At 40.7% G+C, this 26377-nt stretch overlaps 1 protein-coding gene and 1 pseudogene across 1 annotated transcript in view; one reads left to right on the forward strand and one right to left on the reverse strand.

The window, feature by feature from the left end:
* Brip1 (BRCA1 interacting helicase 1) overlaps positions 1-26377 on the reverse strand; it is a 149171-nt gene that overhangs the window by 57441 nt on the left and 65353 nt on the right. Inside the window, exons 12-14 of the mRNA XM_045159722.1 lie at positions 18902-19070; positions 18645-18785; positions 17763-17924 (exon numbers count right to left, since the gene is read on the reverse strand). Coding sequence (XP_045015657.1) covers positions 17763-17924; positions 18645-18785; positions 18902-19070 — 472 coding nt within the window. The remainder of the gene's footprint in view (positions 1-17762; positions 17925-18644; positions 18786-18901; positions 19071-26377) is intronic.
* On the forward strand, positions 21822-23968 carry LOC101614232 (annotated as a pseudogene).

Consider the following 26377-nt stretch of genomic DNA (forward strand, 5'->3'; position numbering starts at 1 on the left):
CATGTAAGCCAGATGCACAAGGGGGCACATGCATCTGGAATTCATTTACAGTGGCTGGAGGCCCTGGTGTGCCCATTCTCTCTCTCTCCCTCTTTCTCTGTCAAATAAATATTTTTTAAAAAAATCTTAAAACCTTGGCCGGGCATGGCAGCACATGCCTTTAATCCCAGAACTCTGGAGACACAGGTAGGAGGATCACTGTTTGAGGCCACCCTAAGACTACATAGTGAATTCCAGGTCAGCCTGGGCTAGAGCAGGTCCCTGCCTCAAAAAACCAAAAATAAAAATAAAAAAAAAATCTTAAAACCTTATTGCTAGTCCACATTTTATAACTTGAGCACACTGTTTTCCTCATGTAGTCACCACTCAATGTTAGCTTGGTATAAAACCCACCTAAAATCCCAGCATGTAGGCAGCTAAGACAGGAAGATTCCAAGTTTGAAGCTAACCTGGGCTGCACAGCAAAACCCTGTCTCAAAAAAAAAAAAAAAAAAAAAAAAACTCTGGCTGGAGAGATGGCTTAGTGGTTAAGGCGCTTGCCTGCGAAGCCTGACGACACTTGTTCAAATCTCTAGGTCACGGATAGCCAGATGCAAAAGTGACATGAGCATGCAATGTCACAAATATGCACAAGGGGGCACATGTATCTGGAGTTTGTCCACAGCAGCTGAAAGGCCTTGGTGCACCCATTCTCATTTTCTCTCTCTCTCTCTCTCTCTCTCTGCCTCTTTCTTCCTCTCTCTCAAAAATAAAAATAAGCCAGGCATCGTGGCACATGCCTTTAATCCCAGCACTTGGGAGGCAAAGGTAGGAGGATCATCATGAGTTCGAGGCCACACTGATACTACAGAGTGAATTCCAGGTCAGCCTGAGCTAAAGTGAGACCCTACCTTGAAATACCAAAATAATAATAATAATAAAAGGATATTCTTTTTAAAAAAAACTCAAATTCACTTTAATTAAACAGGAAGAACTATTCTAATTCTCTAAATACAGATGAATATTATTAAGCTATGGTTTGTTTTATGGAAAAATAAGCCAGGAAGAGAGAAAAGGAGAGATCTAGGTTACAGATTGGCAGAAAACAATAAAAGAGAGCTGGAGAGATGACTAAGCAGTTACGGTACTTGCCTGCAAAGCCAAAGGGCCCAGGTTTGATCCCCCAGAACCCATGTAAGCCAGATACACAAGGTGTTGCATGCTTCTGGAGTTTTTTTACTGCGGCTGGAGGCCCTAGAATGCCCATTTTCTCTCTATTTGCCTCTTTCTCCCTCTCTCTCAAATAAATAATGTTTTTTAAAAAAGAAAACAATAAGCCGGGTGTGGTGGCACACAACTTTAATCCCAGCACTCCGGAGGCAGAGGTAGGAGGATCACTGTGAGTTCAAGGCCACCCTGAGAGTACAGAGTGAATTCCAAGTCAGCCTGGGCTAGAATGAAACCCTACCTCGAAAAACCAAAAAAAAAAGAAAGAAAAGAAAGAAAGAAAACAATAAAACACAGAATTATTAATTCCTTCTCTATCAGTTATTACTTTAAGCTTGAATGGATTAAAATTCCCAGTCAAAAGACACAAAGAAGTTGAACAAGTCAAAAACTTAATCTAATTATATGCTAAAAATAAATGACTCACAGGGCATGGTGGCACAGGTCTTTAATCCCAACACTCTCAAGACAAAGGTAGGAGGATAGCTGTGAGCTCAAGGCCATCCTAGAACTATGGAGAGAGAGTTCCAGAACAGCCTAGGCTAGAGTGAGACCCTACCTCAAAAAAACTACAAGTGACTCACTTTAAATAAAAGGTTATAAATAGGCTGAAAGTGTAAGCTGGAAAAGATGTACTGAATAAATAGTATCCATTCAAGGAACACATGGATTAGACTAAACAGACTGAGCCAAACTGTCACAGAGACATTCTTCCTATAAGGATAAACAGGCCACTTTACCAAGAACATTGAGCAAGTATAAAGCTATATGCACCCAAATGAGAAAATCAAACCATTTCAAGCACATACTGACAGAACCAAAGGGGGAAACAGACAGAACACAATAATGGTAGGAGATTTCAACATCCCAGCTTCAATGATAGATAAGATATTAAAGCAAAATGGAAAACTCTAGAGACAGAAGAATCTAACAGCTATATGGGAAATTCTACTGAATAGTAGCAGATACTAATTCTTCTCAAATGCATACAGTATATTCTCTAGGATAGATTATTAGGTCAAAAAGTGAATCAATAAATTTAACAGGATTGAAATTATTATCATGAATCTTTCCCAACCACAACAGAATGAAACAAGAACTCAGTAATGGGGGGGGGGGAACCTAAAGAATTAATAAATATGTGAAAAATGAGATATTTAATTTTTAATTATTACATAATAGCTTTTTCTTTTTGGTTGTTCAAGATAGGGTCTCACTCTAGCCCAGGCTGACCTGGAATTCACTATGTAGGCTCAGAGTGGCCTCAAACTCACAGCCATCCTCCTACCACTGCCTCCTGAGTGCTAGGATTAAAGGCAAGTTCACCACACTCAGTTCCATAATAGATTTCTTTATAGTATTTTAAGACATGACTTCGATTGATTCTCCCTCCCTTGCTCTTCTTTCTTTCTTTCTTGCTCTCTGACCATATACCCTTCCACCTTCAGTATTCACCTTTCCACTTTTACATCACATATGTTCTATTCCACAACTAAATCCCTACCTTAAACGCCTATTCCACCAAGTCATGGGCACCTTTCTAGTTTTCCAGCTTCTACCCACACTTATTCTCACATAACTACACATATGTAAAGATCAGAAGCTAGAATCTACATGTGAGAGAGAACACATGTTATTTGTCTCCCTGATCCTGGGTTATCACACTTAATATGTTCCAGTTCTACCCCATTTCCAACATTATACTTTCAAACAATGATCATGGAACAGAAAAAGAAATCAAAAGGAAAATTATGAAATTATCTTGAGACTAACAAAAATGAAACACAACATACCAAAAGTACGGGATGCAACAAAAACAATACTCAGAAGGAAGTGTATAGGTAAATATGAATGTTTACATTAAAAAAGAAAGCCAGGGCTGGAAGAATTGCTCAGCAGTTAAGAGTATTTACTATGCAAGCATGAGGGCCCGAGACTGCTTGAGTTTGATCCTCAGGATCCACACATCTATAACCCATTCTGCAGGGGATCAGAGACCCAAAAATCACCAGAGAACATTAAAAAAAAAAAAATGGCAAGCTCACTAATCAGTAAGACTCCAGCTCAAAGAACTAGCAGAAGAAAGATTGAATAGGACAGCCAATGTTCTGCTCCAGCTACCACAGGAGAGTACATGGGGCACTGTATGGGCACATACCACACCACACACACATTACTCACACCTGCACACACACACACAAGCAAAAAAAAAAAAAAAAAAAAGATAAAGGGGGATGGTGGGATGGCTTAGTGGTTAAGGCATTTGTCTGCAAAGCCAAAGGACCCAGGCTTGATTCCCCAGGACCCACGTTATCCAGATGCACAAGGTGGCACATGTGTCTGGAGTTCATTTGCAGTGGCTAGAGGCCCTGGCACACCCATTCTCTCTGTCTCCCTCTCTCTGCCTCTAATAAATAAAGAAAATAAAATTAAAAATTACTTTAAAAAATACGGTAAAGGAAAAAATTACAAGCCAGGCATGGTGGGGCCCACCTTTAATCCCAGCACTTGGGAAGTAGAGGTAGGAAGATCACCATGAGTTCAAGGCCAGCCTGAGTCTACACAGTGAATTTCAGGTTAGCACCCTACCTCAAAAAACAAACAAACAAAATAAAGAAATACAACTGGGTCTTGTAGCAAAGGCCCATAATCCTAGTTACTTGTGTGCTTGAGAAAGTTTGCGATAAGTTCAAGACCTGCTTACTCTACAGAATATGTACTGCCTGGTTTACAGACTGTGTTCTAGGCCAGTCTGGGCAACTATTGTCACACTGTCTTAATTCAGTGGTAGAATATTTATCTAGCAAGTATGATGCCCTGGGCTTGATACCCACTTAAAAAAAATTAGCAGAAGTTAAGAGAGAAGGCAGAACACTAAGTCACTTAAAAAAAAAAAAAAGAGTTTTTTAAAGATCAATAAAATTGATAAGCTCTAACATTAGTTAAGAAAATTAAGAAAAGAAATGACAAAGAAAGAAGGGATGTGAGGTATTTCTGCTGATATATTAGACTTTATAAAGGGTAAATATCAGTCACATATAGAGACTAGATGGTTTAATTTGCCAATTGGTAATCACATCACTTCAATTTGTTAACCTTAGAGGCTTTTTTAAAAAAGTCACATCTCACAAATTAAAATATGCTTTGGAATGTCTGTGTCTTATCTGGACATTATCATTTTTGTTTTTCAGACTTCTTAAACCCAGTATCCCACTAGGGAGGCAATGTCAGAACCCTGCACTTGCTCAATGTTCGTAGCTTTTACGCAGCACCAGATGTTCAGAACATTAATAATGCACTAACTCAAAGCCTCTTTTTGAAACTTTAGAAAGTGCAAATTGCATTAAGGCCACTTTACCCTCATTAATGGTATTGTTACAATCCCAGTCCTCTGGAAAATGTTTTTTGGCATGTATTTAAGTTTATATTATTGCCATTTACTTACTTTAATAGCCAGTACTCAAGTCTTAATGCTTTTAGTAGTCCCGCCTTAACAGACTACTATCTTGTGTAATCTTATTCATGGAATTTGTTTCATAGTCAAAACTCATGATTTTTTCATGTAAAATATCTAAAATGTGAGAAATGATTTCTTTTTATTCAGGTGATTCATACCTGTATCAGTTAGTTTCTTATTGTTGGGACAAAATATACAACCAGATACTGTTTTTGGAAGGAAAGGGTTTAACTAGGCTTACAGTTCCAGGGAGTATAGTCTATAATAGTCAGGAAAACAGGAGGGGACCAGAAAACCAGGGTCACATTGCCAGAGACCAGAAAACCAGGGTCACTTGGCCACATCAGGCAGAAAGTAAAGAGAGAGAGAACAGAAATGGAGCTGGGTTATAAACCCTCAAGACCTACCTCCCTAGAGATGTACTTTCTCCACCAAGGTTCTCCCTTGTGAAGGTTCAACACCCTTCCAAAACTGAACCACCAACTGGGACTTGAGTATTCAAACACATGAGTCTATGGAGGACATTTTACATCCAAACCACAGAACCTTTAGATGCCATGTTAGCAACAAATTACAGTCCATTTTCTTTCTTTCTTTTTTTTTTTTTTTGGTTTCTCAAGGTAGGGTTTCACTCTAGCTCAGGCTGATCTGGAATTCACTTTGCATTCTCAGGGTGGCCTCAAACTCACATGGTGATCCTCCTACCTCTGCCTCCCGAGTGCTGGGATTAAAGGCGTGCGCCACCATACCTGGCTCTACAGTCCATTTTCTATATTAATACAAATGAAAAATAAATTAGTGACATTTCAATATCATCATAATTAACCCATAACATGGATGTAGTCATAATTTTTTTCTGTATTCAAGCAGACAAAAAATATGGATTTTTGCTTAAATACCTTCCCATTTGATTATATCTGACTTAGTACTTTCACCACACAAAGCTAGGTTACGTTTCAGGATAAAATGATCAATGAATACTCTTGTAGTCAATAATTTATTTGGAGACAGTATAGACAAATACTACCCTGAAGTGAATATAAGATCCCTTGTGGTTGTTGGCAATGTAAGTAGAAATGAAAAACCCTATCATATTCTCTGAAATTCTCATTTCTGAGACTAGGTACTCTTAAAATGTTATGGCTACACTACTAATGATACCTTATTTCAAAGTTACTGTTGGATATAATCAGATAAAGAATAATATCTATCTATTTTTTGAGATAGGATTGCATATAGCCCAGGATGGCCTCAAACTCACTATGTAGCCAAGAATGATCTTGAATTTCTGATCCTCCCACCTCCATCTTTCAAGTGCTGGGATTATAGGCATGTACCACCACACTGGGTGGGGAATCGAACCTGGATCCTTGGGCTTTGCAGGTAAGCGCCTTAACTGCTAAGCCACTTATCCAGCCTGGAAGACATTCTTAACTCTTTAAAAATGGGTTCTGAATTTCTGCTGATTCATCACCACTGGACAGCAGGTTGAGTCAATATTGGAAGTAAACAGTTAAATCATGTGTATTTGGAGCTAAGTGGTTAAGACGCTTGCCTACAAAGTCTAATGACCTGGGTTCAATTCCCCAATACCCACGTAAAGCCAGATGCACAAAGTGGCATGTGCATCTAGAGTTCGTTTGCAGTGGTAGGAGTCCTTGGTATGTCAATTCTCTTGTCTGTCTGTTTGTCTTCTCTCTCTCTCTGCTTACAAAAAAAAGAAGAAGACGACGACAAATTTAAAAGTGTGTATTGATAAGTCTTGTTGTTTTAGAGTTATGTGTTAAGTTGGCATGTGTTGGCTGAAAGCAGGATGACAGAATTCAACTGTATGGGTCATCCCCTGATTAGATTAAGGCAAAAAAAAAAAAAAGCATCTATTTATTTCCATTAAAAACATAAGAATAAACCAGGTATGGTGGCCCATGCCTTTAATCCCAGCACTTGGGAAGCAAAGGTAGGAAGATCACTCTAAGTCAAGGCCAGCCTGAGACTAGGGAATTCTAAGACAGCCTAGGCTAATGCGAGACCCTACCTCAAAAAAAAAAAAAAAAACAACAAAACTTAGAATATGATGTGGTACAAAACAAAACAGAAAAGGCATTCCAAGCAGTGGACCACCACAGAGGAAAAATCCCAACTACAGAGGAAGGCTAGTAAGGGAACAGAGGATATCTTCAAAATAACAGGGAAAAAAAAAAAAAAAAGACAATAAAATAACAAACAGAAGGAAAATGGCAGTCCCAAGTCCTTACCTACCGTTATGGTTTAGAACTTAAAATATCACCCAAGTGCTGGATGTGGTGGCGCACGCCTTTAATCCCAGCACTTAGGAGGCAGAGGTAGGAGGATCGCCATGGGTTCAAGGCCACCTTGAGACTACATAATGAATTCCAGCTCAGTCTGAGCTAGAGTGAGACCTTACCTAGAAAAAATAAATAAAGAATAAAATTCACCCAAAGGCTCATGGGTTGAAGGTTTGGTTGATAGCATGTAGACAGCTTTTAGGTGGTGGGGCCTAGCTGATGGAAGCAAGTCACTGATGATGTGACCTTAAACCCTTCCTTTACTTGTCCTTTGCTTCCTGGGTACTACAAAGTGAACAGCTTTCACCTACCAAGTGCTTCTGCCATGATGTATATGTGTCTTGAAACAGGCCTAAAAGTAACATGGCCAAGTAACAATGGACTGATAGCACAGAAACCAAGAGGTTTTTCTCTTTCAAGTTGATTTCTCTCAGGTATTTTGCCACAGTCATAGAAAGTCAACACACTTGCCAATAACTACTTTGAATTTTGCAAAGAAATTTAAGTGTACAATAAAAAGATATAAAGACACCAAGTGGATTAAAAAAATATGACCCAATTATATGCTGCCTAGAAGAGAATATGGTCAAAATACTTGAGACTTGGAACTATGTACATAAAGCAACACTATGTACAATGAATATACAATAATTTTTTAAAAACACAATTAGCCCATCTAATGCTAGAAGGACTACATGAGCTATTGGGGGAAAGTAGCCAGCATCTGTCCAAGCAACTCAAAATCTAAGCTCAGAAGCAAACAACCTGACATGATGCTCACACAAGTGCAATAGTGTCACACAGCAATGGTGGATAACCAACTGCTCTTCGATTGGCAAGCAGATCTGTTCAGTGGAAAGGAAACCATACCTGGAACTGAGAAACAAGTCAGAATCATATCCAGATAATGATTCTGCTTTCCATTGTCAAGCTCCCACTAATCTTGGGCTATAAGAGGGTCTATACCCACCCTTTAAATTCTAAATTAATAATGGGTATCCCACTTAACCAGGGCTAACTTCACTCTCCGTTGGAGAATCTGCTTCTTGATTTCAGATGGGACCTAGACCTGAGGAGATAAACCACCCATTGCACTCCACTCCGGCCCCAGCTGAAACCACAGAGGAATTGGGGAAATGAGCAAGAGTGCTGCTATCTTAGTGATCTGATATCAGCAAAAAGGTGAAGGAGATAGACAGTGAGGACACTCAACACCTACCAAACCAGAGATCCAGAGGCTCCTAAGTGCCCATTGCTGAAGTAGACTTAAAATGCTCCCAGCATGGCTCAGGGAATTTTGTAGAAGAGGGGCTGGAAAGATTGTAAGAGCCAGAATGGAATTTCAAAGGGGAAACTGTGGGGGGGGGGGGGAATTAACATGGGATATTTTTTTATAATCATGGAAAATGCTAATAAAAAATTTTAAAAAAAGATTGTAAGAGCCACAAGATTGGACATTTTACACAGATACATTGCCCCCCCCACCATGATGCATGACCCACAATCCCCATGGGGTTGACCTGCATCCCCAATGAGGAAGACCTCTTCAGAAAAGGGGCAGGGAGGAGGGAAAGGATGGTACCAACATGTGTTGTTTACATACTAAATATGTCCCTATCTAATAAAATTTTTTTTAAATGCAGACGTGATAGATACACTGATACGCTACATAGTATTAAAACAATTGTCATGCAGTTATGATTAAAAAGTAAACTGCATTTTTCCAAAATAAAAACTCAATTGATTATGATTATGGATATTAACTATAAGTATTAAAAACTGTATCAAAGATATAATACTGGAACTTCCAAATTTTTCTAACCTGCCATCAAATTCAAAACTGTGCTTTTGGGCTGGAGAGATGGTTTAGCATTTAAGGTGCTTGCCTGCAAAGCCAAAGGACCCAGGCTCAATTCCCCAGGACCCACATAAGCCAGATGTACAAGGTGATGCATGTGTCTGGAGTTCATCATTTGCAGTGGCTGGAGGCCCTGACACACCCATTCTCATTCTCTCTCTCTCAAATAAATAGATAAAATCAACTATTTTTAAACATGCTTTAATATAAAAAATGCATAGCTAAATAACCAATTACTTGTTATCTACCCAAAATATCCCATTTTCTAAATTCATAAAACTACAGTTTAAACAAACTGCAGTTTAGAAACCAAGGTAGAAAGAAGCACAGGGACTCAGCATGAATTCAATAGTTATGTTCACTAACAGACCCCTCCTTCTTAAACTAGGCAAACTGTTCCCACCAGGAACAGATGGTAAGACCCTATTGCTGAAGACTCCACATACTTGGGCTGCCACTGAGAAATCCTGCTGGAACTGAGCTAATAACCTCCTCCATGTAAACCAGATGACAGAAAGCTAGAAGAAGCCATTCTACATGTAGTTCAATGGGAGAAAGAGATACCACCAGTGAAGATACTCAACAGTGGACACTGCAAGCCTTATAATTGGCCAGCCAGCCCAAATGAGCCAATGGGTGCAATAGTGGCATGTCTGTCATGGTGGAAACCAACTGCCCTCCAATTGGACTGGAGGCCCGCTCCATGGGGGGAAACACATCCCTGATACTGAAAACTTAAAACAGGGGTAGTCATGAGCCCTAGGGGTGTAACATCTGCTGATGTATATACTATGCTTATCAAACTGCCCACTAAGCACTTCTCTTAATATTTATACCCTTATATTAACGCTACTTTCACCTTGGGTACAAAATTGTCTCTTTTCAGATGTCAGTGACTTTGGGACGACTCAGAAGGTATCAAAGTGCTGGAAAGAAATGACTGGAGTACTGAGTAACATCTCGATCACACCTTCCAAGGCTCAGGGTCTAATGCGGAAGAGGTGGCAGAAAGAATGTAAGAGCCAAAGGAAGGGTAGGACTCCTTACAACATGCTCCCTCCAGACATAAAATGGCCTGGATATCCATGACCTCACAGTGCCTGACACTACCTACACAGGACCATCATAAGAGGAGGAAAATATCATGACATCAAAATAAAAGAGAGACTGATTGAGATGGGGAGGGGATATGATGGAAAATGGAATTTCAAAGGGGAAGGTGGGGGAGAAGGGAGGGTATTACCATGGGATACTTCTTATAATCATGGAAAATGTTAATAAAAATTGAAAAAAAAAAACTGGGTAAAACCTGGAGATCCCAGACTCTAATTTAATCTCAATTACTTCCCTTCATCTCAAGATTTTTCACTTGAAAATTATAACTGATGGGCTTGACATGGTGGTGCAAACCTTTGATCCCAACATCTGGGAGGCAGAGGTAGGAGAATCACCATGAGTTTGAATCTAGCCTGGGACTACCAAATGAGTTCCATGTCAGCCTGGGCTAGTGTGAGACCCTACCTGGAAAACAACAACAAAAACTATAACAGATGTATTATGATACAACTCTATGGGACCAGATGTGGCCCTAATGTTAGTAATAGGCAATGAATATGAAAGACTCTAAAGGGTATATATACATATACAAAATACCTAAGTTACCTAAACTTCTAACTTTCAAGAACTCTACTTTCTAGAATATTCAGCTTTTCAGCACACTACTTCAGAGTAGCTTTTATGTACCTTTGGAAGGATACCAATTTAACTCACAAGCAAAACCAAATGTGAAAAGCAAATACAGATATACAAATAGACAAGTAGAAGATGGCTGCATAGGAGTCACACTAATCCAGCCTAGGGAGGGATTTGAGCAAAACTACAACAAAACACATTCTTTGTCTGAAAAGTGAAGGCATATAGGTTTTTTTCTGCCACAGTAGAGAAGCAGGAGGATAAGCTCTATCAGTAAGGAGGAAGTCGACCCGAATCCCCCCCGATGAGCTTGCAGACCCGAGCCTCCAGACCCGCGCAAATCCACGTCAGCTGCAGGAGCAGAGACCAAGCAAGGGGATTTTCCAACCTCATCAGCCTCCTTGCAAAGTCAAGAAATCTGAAGCGGAGACAGCTAGACACGGGCAGGACGACAAGCTGAGCAGTTCCAGTACAACTCCAGGTTTTCTGCACTCTCCAATCCTCCGTCAGAACCACGACCCTTGGAGAACGCATTCAGCCCCTGGAGGCCAGGCATATAGCACAGCTGATGAGAACACCAGATTCACAGCACAACATGGAGGGATCGAGGTGGGCACTCGGCATTGGTGAAGTCTGAAGCCACCCCAAAAGGTAATGATACCGACTGCCAAAAGAGCAGGTACACAGGCCTGGAAGTGCTAATCTCTCTTTCCATGCCAGGGCAGGTGATGGGTTACATATTCTTGGTTGGATTTGCCATTCTCAATTAAGCTGCATTTGGGGGTTGACTACTGTTGCCTTTGGTGCTTTCAGACTCTTTGGGCCTTTGTCTGTTTGTTCTCCTGTCATTATTGAGACAGGGTCTGATTCAGACCCAGGCTGACCTGGAACCCATTTCAGAACAGAAATCTCAACCTCCCAGCTGACAGGATTAAAGGTGTAGAGCAACACACACCCTTAGCGTTTGTGGCTTCATAAGGTTATCTGTTTGTTTCAATCCCCACACTTATACACCCTGTGCTAGTTTTTACTTACTGTGTATATTGCTCAGGGGAATTTAAAATTTGCAGTAAAATGCTCCACCCAGCCCACTAGAATACTTGAATAGCAGGCAAACTCAACACCTAGGATTACTTCTGCGGCTGGATTGGAGTACAAGAGCCAAACTTGGCACCTTAAAGTCCTACTCTGAAGGTACATAAAGTAGGACTTCCAAATCTAAAAGTACCACAGATTATTAGAAAACACAAGCATCAAATCAACTCAGGATGCAAAAATCGCAACATTATAATACAAATAGACAAGTATCTGGATATATGTGCAAACTATCCTCAACTGAAATTTCAGATCAAATTAACATTTATACTATCAATCATATTTCATATATTAAATGTAGGATGCTCTTAGAAAAATAAATTAGACCAGAAAGTCAAGAGTTCTAAGGTTAATGCTTTCACTATAAGTCAAGAGCTTTAGGACAAGCCATGATCTTGGCTGACTCATTTGAGTTATTTGTCATAGTGTAGTATTCTCATTAAATTTTCATCAAACAAAGAAGTAAATAAACGTCACTGCTTAATAACAGAGCACAAGCTCTCAAGAGCCACACACACATAACCTCTTAAGAGTTGTACAAATTCTTTCCCTCATCTCAAAGGTCTCAACACTGTGACCATTCTATCTACCTGACATTAGAAAGAGGGCTGGAGAGATGGCTTAGCAGTTAAAGTGTTTGTCTGCAAAGCCTAAGAACGCATGTTCAAATCTCCAGGTCCCACAGAGTCAAACGCAAAGTGATACAAGTGTGCAATGTCGCATATGCATACAAGGGGGTGCACACATATGGAGTTTATTCTCAGCTGCTGAAAGATCCTGGTGTGCCCATTATCTCTCTGCCTCCTTCTCTCTCAAAAATAAAATAATTTAAAAAATAATTAATTAAAAAAAAGAGTTCCTAGGCAAAGGTTCCTTTGATCACTTAAGGCATTTCTACCTACAGAAACGTCAACCATCTTTTAAATGTAGTATTTAGTTTCTCCTTACATTAAGTGAATTATTAGCTAAAAAGTTATATATATATATATGGCAACCATCAAACTGATAGCCCTGCAAACTTCCCACATACAAATTTGATACTGAATATTTATAAAAACTATAACTAGAGACTGAAAGAAACATATTTTATTCCTTATCTAACAGTAGTGAATGCAAAAAGGCTCCCACAGAAACAATGGCTTGTGCGATTTATTCATAAAGCTACAGAGGAAAATCAAAGTCTGTAATGAACAAAGAAAAAGATCCAAGTTGCTACATTGGCACCAGAGAGTCTCTTTTTAGAATTATTTCATGGAAACTTCCTATCCATATAAAGAGCTTAGAAGCTCTTCAACCCATAAAAATGATCTCTCAAAAAGTTCTCAAGCAGTGGTCTCCAAGCTAAACAATAGAATCAAAATCAAATTTATCTTAGTAAAGGAATGGATTCCTCACAAAACTATTGTAATTTCTCGTAACATGAACAGACTTTTAAAGAAATGCTGAAGAGGGGTTATCCAGAAAAGCCTTCTTGCCATAACTTAGTATAAATGAAAGAAAACAAGTACTTATTAAAATGTGTGATCAGGGCGTTTCTGTGTCTCTTTTACAAAAGCCTGCAACCTTCTGTCCAGTCTTTCCATTTTTTTTTTATTTTTTATTTTTTTGAAGTAGGGTCTCTCTCTAGCCCAGCCTGACCTGGAATTCACTATGTAGTCTCAGGCTGGCCTTGAACTCACAGTGTCTCCTACCTCTGCCTCCCAAGTGCTGGGATTAAAGACTCCATTTTATTTTCACACAAGCACAGCTTAAGTGTGATTATAAAATATTTTCTGTGACTTCGCTAAAGCTATCTCCTTGGTTTTCAATGCTCAGTTCCTCAGATTAGTAAAGCACACCTCTGGGTGTGTCTGTGGGGATCATGCAATCCGTTAGCCAAGGTGGGAAGACCTACCCCAAACAGTATTGTGCCACCTAACAGATGGATAGAATACAAAGAGAAGGACGCCCGCCAGGCCACGCAGACTCTCTCCTCTGCTTCCACGCTACAAGGCAAACAGCTTTCCTTGGCCATGCTCTTCCATGGTTCGGCCTCACCAAAGTCTTAAAAGCAATATAGATAGCCAACCAAAGACTGAATCCTTGGAAACCAGGAGTTAGTAGTAGGTAGTCTGTTATGCAGCAATAAAAAAGTATTACCATTCCTCAGTTTATATTGCAATCCTTGGTCCCTAATGTTGCTAAGCTTTCTTATTCTTTCGCATGGTGTCAAGCCCCATCTGAAAGACATGATACATCTAATAACTTTAAGTCACTGTGCTGCGTAACCAATGGGAAAACTACCGACAAGAGACTATTATAGCATGCTACTTTGGTCTTTGAAGCATATTAGAGGACTGAAACTCAGTTGAAAATACATATTTCAAATCATAAAACCAGGGTTTCTAATAAACTCCAGCATGTAAAGAACTCGGACATCATCACAGTTGTCTTATAAAAAGAAAAAGAGCAAAAGAAACTATAAACTCAATTGATTTTTCTGGGATCCAAGAGACCTGAGACCATGGGGTGGGGGGCAAAATGTCACCCTGAAATCTAAGACAGGCGAACACAGAGAATCACAGCTGAGATAGCTTACTAGAAGCACCAGTCACCAAATCCCCAGGTTGACAGGGACAAGGAAAAGATACTTTTGACAAACTGCTGGAAGCAGAATGTAGACAGTTTAAACGTGAGAAACTCCTAGGGGGCTACAGTCTAAATGGGCCCTCACATTTTTGAAGATATTAATTCCAGGAACCCCAGTTCTCACAGTAGAGCCAAGAAAAACCCTCCAGTTCTTGGCAAGGAAGAGGAAACAGTCATTCTAAAACACATTCAGAGAATTCCCCATAACCAAGGCCAATCTACTAGAAAGGAGGACTTTACAAGAGCTTTATCGGACATGAGGGAAGGGAAAATTACCAAAAAATCCAGTTCCCTTCAGACTCCTTGTCTCATCTAATGAGCTCAGTGAGGACCTGAGAAACACTTGGAAGGTCACAGCCAAGGGACACAGTCTCACTTAAGGACGGAGACATAATTAAAGGATTAGAAGAAGCTTCCCTTCCCCCACCACCTATCACCACTTCAACTGAGCTTTAGGAATGATGGCAGTAGATTATGCTAAGATTACTGTAGGACTGACTCAAGGAATGAGTTTTTAGGACCGGGGGTGCAGATCACATGGAAGGACGTGGGTTCAGTCCATAGCACTGTAAAGAGTAGTTTTGTTTTCTAATACTTTAAAAAAAAATTGAGTGTGTGTGTGTGTGTGTGTGTGCGTGTGTGCATGCGCATCTGTGTATGGGCATGTCAAGGTCTCTTGTCGCTGGAAATAAACTCCAGATACATGTGCCAACTTGCATCCGGATTTACATTAGTGCTGAAAACTTCAACCCAGGCCAGCAGGCTTTGTAAACAAAGTGCCTATAGAAATTTTAAGAAACAAGTGACATATTTCCAATATACAAGGTAGTGAGTAAGATCTCATATTTCAATGGGAGGGATGGGAGAACAGCAAGAAGAGATTGACCAAAGCAAGACTGAAACTCAACAGGACAAATATGAAAGCCTATATATAGCTCGATGGCTCACATCTAGGGCACAAGGTGCTCAGATGTGAGCTCCTTAGGCTTGGGCAACACCAACCACCACATCATGCCATCGTCAACCCAAATGGCCCCTATCATGAACTGGCCACACCCATGTGCCCATGGCTTTCCCTGGCAGATGCTCCATTTTCATTATATCGCCAACATTCTGTGGTAGCTCAGGCTCCATGGTCACAGCCTCATGTACTGTCCTTTCAGAATCTGGCTGCCCTCAAGGACACCAACTGCTGCGGGGAAACTGTTCCTCTAGGAAGACACGAACATGTATCTTCATCCAAGACAGGGCTCTGATGGCAGACCAAAGTATGATTGCACCAATACCACTTTAGTGAACCAGTGAGTTCTCTGGCATGACCTACAGATCATACCGAGGGTTATTTATAGGAACATGATGCCCCCAAAGCAGCCACTTTGATGGGGCTTCCTGTGTCAAGATTACCCCTCAGATGTTTCTCTTTTAACCACAGGGTGAAGGCTTATGTACAGAGCATGGGGACCCCAGAGCGGCTGCACCACTAAGTCTCATTGAATCCTAGATGACTTCCCCGTGGCCACGTCAAGGAGCGCCTCGTCTCTGTGCAGGGGCATGGAGACCCCAGAGCAGCACTTCGGCGGGGCTCGCCATGCCGCAGAGCCGCTATGTCGGGATTACCTCCACACGTGGTCTTCCCTTGGCCTCGGGGTGACAGCATGGACACCCCGGAGAAGCTGGTTCAACTGGAGCCTGAAAAACTAGCCCCAGGTCAGCAGAAGATGGCAAGGTCTGCTGGCAAGCTCTAGCAGTAGCTGGGAGGCTTGGACTATGGCTGCCGTAGGCTCTGAATAGCTGGTGGCTGAGCATAGGGAAGACACTTCCTTAAACTGCCCATTTTGAGCAGGGTGCCTCAAAGGTGTCTCCTCAAGGGAAATTCTTTCAAATGAGTAAAATTATACTTCTTCAAACATAATTGCTCTTAGACAGGTTTATAGTTTACAGAATCAGGTACCATCCCTTTCTTTCCGTATCTTTTTTCAAAGATTTATTATTATTATTATTTATTAGAGACAGAAGGAGAGAGAGAGAAAGAGAGTGAGAACGGGTACACCAGGGCCTCTAGCTACTGCAAATGAACTCCAGACGCATGTGCACCATATGCATCTGACTTATGTGGGACCTGGAGAATCGAGCCTGGGTACTTAGGCTTCACAGGCATGTGCCTTAACCGCTAAGCCATCTCTCCAGCCCCCTCCATATCTTTTAAAAAATATTTTATGCCGGGCGTGGTGGCGCATGCCTTTAATCCCAGCACTTGGGAGGCAGAGGTGGGAGGATCATCAAGAGTTCGAGGCCACCCTGAGATTACATAGTTAATTCTAGGTCAGCCTGGACCAGAGTAAGACCCTACCTCGAAAAACCAAAAAAAAAAAAAAATTTATTTACGTACTTGAGAAAGAGAGGCAGATAGAGAGAAAAGGAGAGAGAATGGGTACAGCAGGGCCTCCAGTCACTGCAAACAAACTCCAGACACAGATGCTACCTTGTGCATATGACTTACATGGGTACTGGAGAATTGAACTTGGCACCCTAGGCTTCACAGAAAGTATCTTAACAGCTAAACCATCTCTCCAGCTCATCTTTTTTCCTTATCTATATTTACTTTTTTAAAATATTTTTATTTTATTTATTAGAGAGGGGGGAAGAAAGGCATGTAGAGAGAGAAAGAGAATGGGCACACCAGGGCCTCTAGCCACTGAAAAACGAACCCCATATGCATGTGCCATCTTGCGCATCTGGCTTACATGGGTACTGGGGAGTCAAACCGAGGTCCTTAGGCTTTGCAGGCAGGCAAGTACATTAACCACTGAGCCTCCTCTCCAGATCTTTAAACACGTTCCTTTTCTAGCCAAATTGAGTATCTTTTCAAATCTTTCTGCTCTACTTTTTATTTTTGCTCCCAATTTTCATTATAATCCTGGCTAAAAGCAACCAGAAATAAAAAGAATACTACAATCTGAATGCAAAGCTGTCTTAGAATTTCCTCCATCAAGTTAATTAGTCCATTTATTTTTAATTTAATTCCATTCAAAATTTCAGGATACATGGGGAAAAGGGTAGAAAAGGTCTTGAAAAGAATTCAGCATGGCCAGGCGTGGTGGCTCACACCTTTAATCCCAGCACTCGGGAGGCAGAGGTAGGAGGATCACCGTGAGTTCAAGGGCCACCCTGCGACTACAGTTAATTCCAGGTCAGCCTGGACCAGAGTGAGACCCTACCTCAAAAAAAAAAAAAAAAAAAGAATTCAGCATAAATGGCCTCTAGTCCAATTTCCAAGAGTCCCAACTCCCACCTAAAACTTCATAAGCACTGTCTTCCCTTTTGTATTTTTATAGACATGGTAGTCTTCCAAGATCCCATCAGAATCTCCCTTTAAGCTCTACTTATAGCATCCTAGGCTTTCTCTATCTCTCTGCTCCAAACTATAGTAGAGTTGCTGCTTTTCATTCAAGCTTATCACGGCAATCCTACATGAAATTTTTTAGATGTTAAAAAAAACTTACAACAAATGTTCCCTTACCTTGTAAGATGGCAAAAAACACAAAATTCCTTGGCCCACAGTTTGGCACACAGATAACAAAAGCATTCCCACTTCATCCTGGAACTCAAATGTCTCAGTATGCTGGAAGGTAGCACAAAGATTCCGACCTTTAGGGCCTGAACCAATAGTACCAACCCAAACCTAGAATATAAATATGTTAGTATTAGAGGTGTACCTAAACAAAGAAGAAAAACTAAAATTTAGTTGGGAACATTTTCATTTATATAAAAATATACAGCACGTTTTAAAATTTTATACAAAAAAATTAAACATATTCAAACAAAGAATCTGTAGTACAGTCTATGAATCCAACAGAATATTAATAGTTCCTTTGTTGATAGTATGAAACTACTAAGTAGCTGACATATTACTATTATAACATTTTGTTGATACTAAACTATTAAACAAGCTGGGCATGGTAGTGCAATTTTTAATCCCAGCATTCAGGAGGCAGAGGTAGGAGGACTGCCATGAGTTCAAGGCCACCCTGAGACTACATAGTGAATTCCAAGTCAGCCTGGGCTAGAGTGAAACCCTACCTCGAAAAGCAAGGGAAAAAGAAAAAAAAGCTATTAAGCAGCCGACAGAATTTTCTTTTATTCTAAAACTAAAATGTGAATTCCCTATCAGGAGTCAGTTGTGATGGTAAACGCCTTTAATCTCAGCACTCAGATGTAGGAGGATGGCTGTAAGTTCAAGGCCACCCTAAGACTACATAGTGAATTAAGACCCCATCTCAAAAAAGCCAAAAAAAACCCATCAGGGTTTGTTGGCATTTAAGGCATCTACTAATTTATCTATGTAGAATTATACTAAGGTAAAAAGATGGAAGGTCACCCAAAACAAAGAAAAACAAGTGACCTGTGAGTTACTGATGACATGATTAGCCTCCAGTTGGATAGTAAATGTAACACCAAGTTCTGATGAAAAAGATTTCATAGGTGACAATGTGCCAGATGTCAAAACAATGGTCCGTACTTTGTTATTAATATCTGAAAAGGCCTACAAGGAAACAAAATTACAGATGTGTAAGATCATCTTTAAAAGAGTCAAGCACATTCAAATAATTGTTGGTACCGACCAAAATGAACTTTCCATTCACAACATGATAACCTTACCACAGCTGGATTTAAACACCAAAAGTTTAACACGTGAACTGCAATTTTCTGTCGCGAACGTTTCTTATTTTTTGGTAGGACAGCCAAAGTCCCACTTTTATCCGAAGTAGCAATATGATTTGTCCAAGAGTATGTCTGTTGAATAGCAATTTTATAATCATCTGCAAATCTAAATGCAAAGACAATGTGGAATTAATAACAAGTATTATAAAACTGATCCAACTACATATTATATAAAACTTGATTATATTAAAACCCAACTGAGGGGCTAGAGAGATGGATTAGCAGTTTAGCCACTTGCCTGCAAAGCCAAAGGACCTTGGTTCAACTCCCCAGAACACACGTAAGCCAGATGCATAAGGGGGCACATGCATCTGGAGTTAGTTTACAGGGCTGGAGGTCCTGGTGCGCCTGTTTTCTCTCCCTCCCTCCCTCCCTCCCTCTCCCTCTCCCTCTCTCTCAAATAAATAAATAAGAACAAAATATTTAAAAAAAAAAACAACCCAATACCTGCAAAAGACCTACATAAGAGTCAGAGCCAGGCATGGTGGCACACGCCTTTAATCCCACTACTCGGGAAGTAGAGGTAGGAGGATTGCTGTGAGTTTGAGGCCACCCTAAGACTACATAGTGAATTTCAGATCAGCCTGGGCTAGAATGAGACCCTACCTCGGAAAAAAAAAAGAAAAAAGAAAAAAAAGAAAGCCATTTAGTCAACATTCCTCCATGGATGAGACAGAGGCTCATGAGCAGCCGTGCCCACTAAGTCATGAGCTAATGCAACTTCTTTCCTGAGGAGCAATGACAGTTAGTAGGTGGGGAAGGGGGAAGGAGTCAGGCTCTTCAGTGGTATAGCCACCTGTAAGTGGTGGAAAAAGCTTCAGCTGGCATAGAATGGGGATTAGAAAGGATTATGCAAGTATAAATGATCACAGTATAATGTGCACAGGTATGTAATTGCCAAAAACAAAAATGAAATAACTGGGCTGGAGAGATGGCTTAGCAGTTATGGTGCTTGCATGCAAAGTCACAGGACCTCAGTTCTATTCTCCAGGACCCACATAAGCCAGATGCACAAGGTGGCACATGCATCTGGAGTTCATTTGCAGTGGCTGTAGGCCCTGCTGTGCCCATTCTCTCTCCTCTTTCTCTCTCTCTCTCTCCCTCTGCCTCATTCTCTCTCTCAAATAAATAAAATTTTATAGGTTTATATATATGTATGAGAAAAAAAATTTTTTTTGGTTTTTCGAGGTAGGGTCTCACTTTAGCCCAGGCTGACCTGGAATTCACTATGGAGTCTCAGGGTGGCCTCAAACTCACGGTGATCCTCCTACCTCTGCCTCCCGAGTACTGGGATTAAAGGTGTGCGCCACCATGCCCAGCTTGAGAAATTTTTTTAAAAAATGAAATAACTCATGGGAGACTGCCATGCCTTCCCACTGAGATAACATTGTCCTCATCACTAATTAAATTCAATAATTCTAATTTAAACTATTAAATTGCATAATGAATCAATTCTTACAGGAGATACTAAAATCCATCTAACATCTATCCTTATTCAGCCCACTTTCCAATTTCATTGTCAAACATTATGTAAATCATGGTGGAAGCAAACTTCATGCCGTCCAATGCCCAGCTCTGAGCTCTCTATACTCTCTCTATTACACATTGACAGTTACAAAATAGAAAACAGAGCTATGATTAAAGCAAGTCAACCAAAAATTACACTTTTTTAATTTCATGAGAAAGCAGGTAATTTTAATGAAATTCTAAGTATTAGCAATTAATTACAAAATGTTTATGTCTCACTAAATCCTGGATCTCCATCATAATAGAAAGAAAAGATCATGACATCAAAATAAAAGAGAGACTGATTGAGATGGGGAGGGGATATGATGAAGAATGGAATTTCAAAGGGGAAACTGGGGGGAGGGGTTATTACCATGGGATATTTTTTATAATCATGGAAAATGTTAATAAAAACTGAGAAAAGGGCTGGAGAGATGGCTTAGCGGTTAAGCGCTTGCCTGTGAAGCCTAAGGACCCCGGTTCGAGGCTCGGTTCCCCAGGTCCCACGTTAGCCAGATGCACAAGGGGGCGCACGCGTCTGGAGTTCGTTTGCAGAGGCTGGAAGCCCTGGCGTGCCCATTCTCTCTCTCTCCCTCTATCTGTCTTTCTCTCTGTGTCTGTCGCTTTCAAATAAATAAAAATTAAAAGAAAAACTGAGAAAAAATAAAATAAATAAAAAGGCATGTGACGAAAAACAAAAAAAAACCTGGGTCCTGGGCTAGAGAGATGACTTAGTGGTTAAAGCACTTGCCTGTAAAGCCCAAAGACCTATGTTCAACTCTCCAGATCCCATGTTAGCCAGATGCACAAAGGTGAGGCAAGTGCAAAGTTGCACATGCCCACTCAGTGGCGCGCCTGGAGTTCAACTGCAGTGGGTGAGGCCCAGGCATGCCATTTCTCTCTCTCTCCATTCTTGTCTGTCTCTCTCCCTTTCTCTCCCTCTCCCTAAAACATAAAAATAAAAAATAGATTCCTGTGGGGCTCAGGGCACGGAGGAGCTGTGCAGCCTCTGGCGGAGCAGGGCGGCTGCGGCGGGGACAGTGGTTTCTGGCTTCCATCTGAGCAGGAAGCAGAGCCCGAGGCCAAGCAGCCAGCTGGAGGCACCAGCCCAGGGTTGGAGTGCAGTAGGACAGAACATACTCTTCGGGGTTTTATGTCTGTCCTGGGGCGCAGTGACAACATTGAACTTTGGCTCCTGTAGAGTTAAGCTGGAGCTTGGCTCTGAAGGCTAAATAAAGCACAGCCTCTCGACTGGGCATAAATGGATCGTCAGCAGTGTCTAATGCAGCTCATGATGGCAAGCAAATCCAAAGAGGTTTCCTCCTTGATCTCTGAAAAAAACAAATGACCACTCCTGATGGCTACAAGGCACGGGCACCTGGACATGGTGAAATTCCTTCTAGAGCAATGCAATACATCCATAGAAGTCGGCGGCTCTGTCAGTTTTGATGGCAAAACCACTGAGGGTGCGCCTCCCTTATGGGCTGCTTCTGCAGTGGGACACCTGAAGGTTGTCCAGTCTTTGTTAAATCACGGAGTATCCGACAACACCATGACTTTAACCAATTCAACTCCTTTTTCGATGGCTATTTGGAAATAGTCAAGTACCTTGTAGAACACAAAGACGACTTGGAAGCATCCTGACAGGCATGGGCATGGGCATGCATAGGTGCTTGATGATTTCATGTTGCAAAGGACATAAAGAGACTGCTCTGTATGTACTTGAAAAGGGAGCAGATGTTAATAGAAAAAGTGTTAAAGGGCAGTGTCTGAACTACCTACACAAGACCATCATAAGAGGAAAAGATCATGACATCAAAATAAAAGAGAGACTGATTGAGATGGGGAAGGGATATGATGGAGAATGGAGTTTCAAAGGGGAAAGTGGGGGGAGGGAGGGTATTACCATATTTTTTATAATCATGGAAGATGTTAATAAAAAAAAGAAAAAGAAAAAGAAGTGTTAAAGGGGCTGGAGGGATAGCTTAGCCATTAAGGCATTTGCCTGCAAAGCCAGAGGACCCAGGTTAAATTCACCAGGACCCACGTTAGTCAGATGCACAAGGGGGCACAGGTGTCTGGAGTTTGTTTGCAGTGGCTGGAGGCCCTGGCGCACCCATTCTCTCTCTTTCTCTCTCAAATAAATAAATAAATAAAAATAAAATCTATTTTTTTAAGTGTTGAAGAACCAGTTCTACAGGATGGCATACATTTTCTAAGAAACTGGGCTGAGGCTGTAACTCAGAGGTAATGCTGCTCGACACGACTGTGCAGAATCTGGGAGGTTGGACACATCATGAAGACGCCTCTTATGTATTGTGCCAGAATGGAAAAGGATGGTTAGGGAGTGACTCCCTTTCCTTCAGCAAGTGTCACTGGTCACACTAATGTTGTGGATTTTCTGACACATCATGCCCAGACCAGCAAAACAGAATGTATCAATCAATGCTCTAGAACTTTTGGGAGCTACATTTGTAGTCAAAAAGATACTCACTTGCAGCTTTGAAATACTGGAAAAAGGTGATGAGCATGATGTACAGTGATAGGACTAATATTAGTAAACCAGTACCACAGACACTAATAATGGCTTATGATTATGCTAAGAGGGTGAACAGTGCAGAAGAGTTAGAAGGTCTTACTGCTGATCCTCGCAAGATGAAAATGCAAGCGCTGTTAATCAGAGAACGTATTCTTGGCCCTTCTCATCCTGACACCTCTTAATATATTAGCTACAGAGGTGCTGTCTATGCAGATTCTGGAAACTTTAAATGACACATCAACATATGCTTTGGATATGCAGCAGAACAATTTGGACCCTTTAAGCCCAGTGACCACCAGCAGCTTACTGTCTTTTGCAGACCTGTTCTTTATGCTACAGGATAGGGCTAAGGGCTTGCTGGGTACGACTGTTATCTTTGATGATCTTATGGGCATACTGTGTGCACCTGATCAATTATAATTAAATAAGGCTCTTTCCATCATTTTGCACCTAATTTGCTTATTAGAAAAAGTTCCTTGTACTCCAGAACAGGACCATTTCAAAAAGCAGACTACAGATTTCCTAAGCTTCATCTAAGAGGAAAGAATAGCTTCAGCCCTCTGCATCTGGCTGTGGACAAGAATACTACCTGTGTAGGACGGTACCCTGTTTGTAAGTTTCCATCTCTGCAAGTTACTGCAATACTGATAGAATGTGGTGCTGATGTGAACATCAGAGATTCCGATGACAACAGTCCCCTACATATCACTGCTCTGAACAACCATCCGGACATCATGAATCTTCTTATTAAGTCAGGTGCACATTTTGATGCCACAAACTTACACAAACAAACTGCTAGTGGTGTGCTGGATGAAAAGGAAATAGCCAAGAATTTGATCCAGCCCATAAACCCTATCACATTGCAGTATCTTGCTGCCCATGTCATCGTGAATCATAGAATATGTTACAAAGCACATATCCCACACAAGCTAGAGACCTTCGTCTCACTTCACAGATGATAATTTGACTGTATTTTAGCATTGTATTTTAGCACGAATGGTAGCAGTTGTTTCATAAATGAGCACTGTTCTGATAACACCAGCATTCATTTGGCTTGATGTCACTGTGCTCATTGGCTAATAAGCATCAAAGTTACAGGATTGGTTTCCCAGTATTTAATATGATTATACCATATAATATACTGTTTGTGAATTGAGAAATGTAAATGTCACATTCAAATTTCTAAAGTTGTCTGTCAAAGGCCATTCCAGTTTTGTTTGCTGTTTGGTATTTGGGTCAGAGTTAACTGTTTTTTCAGTGGTGTCTTTATACTTTTTGAATCTGTGAACTTTATACAATTAAGCCTTTTTTCCTCCTGCTTCTTCCTTCTTCAAGCTTCACCCCTGTTTTTACCCTTTTCCTCCTGTTTCTGCTACTTTTCCCCATGATGGACCCAAGCTAAGTCATAAACCTTATGGACTTATTCACCATTTGCAGTTACCATAAGTGCTCTATCTTCTCTATACACCGGCTTAAACTTGACTGCTGAATGTTAGCATATATTCATTCTATGCAGCAGATGGTCAACTTCAACTTGACACAGATTTTTGTTTTGTTTTGTTTTTGTTTTCTGAGGTAGACATCACTATGGAGTCTCAGGGTGGCCTCAAACTCACGGCAATCCTCCTACCTCTACCTCCCAAGTTCTGGGATTAAAAGTGTGCCCCACCAACCCCAGCAACATGACAATTTTTAGAACTGCCAACTAGCTGAGCTCAAGGTTTTTGTTTTTGTTATTTTCCATCATATCTGAGGTTTCTTTCTCTAATTTACAGAAATGCTAAACTTGGGAAACAAATCTATTATAACTCATTAACCCAGTTGAAATTTAGGTCTGCCACCTTTATACATCATGCTATAAAGGGAAAACTAAAGTAACCTGCCTTTCATACTGCTCCAGCATTGTCCTGCTTATGCTGATGGTGTGATTAGGTTTAGAGAGTTTGCTGAAATTTAACCTGAAAGTTTACACACCGCATCACATTGAAATGCGAATGACTTTTAGTCACAAAAAGAGCTAAAGCATGTCAGTGGCGTGATGCATGCCAAGCCAGAGCTGGGCATCTAAGGAATTAAAAGTATTTTAGTATGCAACTTACTGCCATAGTATCAAAAGTCAGCAACAGTGTTCCTTCTTCAAGCTTAAGCATATCTTTTAAAGATTTTCTTTTTATTTATTTGCAAGCAAAGATAGAGGAGAAAGAGAGAGAATGGGCATACCAGGGTCTCTAGCCACAAACTCCAGATGCATACGGCCCCTTGTTCATCTGGCTTACATGGGTCCTGAGGAATCGAACCTGGGACCTTTGGCTTTGCAGGCAAGCACCTTAACCACAGGCAAACACCTTAACCGCTAAGCCATCTCTCCAGTCCCTTAAGCATATCTTTTAAAGATAACTTGCATAAATTGCTTTGATCTCTATTATTTGTCACTCGTTAAACACAGTGATATCCATTACTAAAAGCACTTCTCTTTTCTGCCTCCCTGTCGCTGCCCTTTCTTCACCTTCCTCCTCATTCTTTTCATCTTCCTCCTCCTCCTCTTCCCCCGGGTTTCTTTCCTTGATTTGCTAATACTACAGAAAGAGCTCTTTTGACTTAAGAAAAGATAAGTGAAGCTGGGCTTAATCCTAGCACTTGGGAGGCAGAGGTAGGAGGATCGCCCTGAGTTCGAGGCCACCCTGAGAATACAGAGTGAATTCCAGGTCAGCCTAGACTAGAGTGAAACCCTACCTCAAAAAACCAAAAGACAAAAAAAGAAGAAGAAGAAGAAGAAGAAGAAGAAAAGATAAGTGAAAATGACTAAAAAGATTCAGGTAGTACTTATCCAGCACTTTATTTTATCAGAATAAAACTTATGGTGTTTTCCCCTGCAAATGTCTTAACATTATTGTTCTGAATAAAAAGGACCTTACTGATTTGAAGAAAAAAAAAAATGTGTTTACCGTGAATTTAATGAGCTGGATCACTGGGAGTTGGGGGTTAGATTTTATCCCTAGGGGTGATGTAATGAAGAGCCATCATGGGCAGTCACGCTACACTTACCTTCATCTTTATGCAGTAAAAACTGTAATGAGCACAAATAAAGAACATTATACTTTTCAACTAAAATTAAATTAAAAAAATTTTAATTCAATAATAAAATTTTTAAAAATCTGGGTTTCAGCCTAATAATCTTTTAATGAAGGTAACTGAAGCAGAGTCTATATGATCCCATGCAGCTTAGAGAGTCTACCACGAAGAGTGCTAAAATGCCTCGGCATAACCAGAACAAAGGATGGTGTTCACGGCTGTGTCCTCAGACTGTCCTACCATTTATTCCATGACCTCTAGGAAGATCAGACCTCAAAGTTCAAATCAGGAACTCA

This window comes from Jaculus jaculus, chromosome 9 (genome assembly GCF_020740685.1).
Source record: "Jaculus jaculus isolate mJacJac1 chromosome 9, mJacJac1.mat.Y.cur, whole genome shotgun sequence".
Lineage (NCBI taxonomy): Eukaryota > Metazoa > Chordata > Mammalia > Rodentia > Dipodidae > Jaculus > Jaculus jaculus.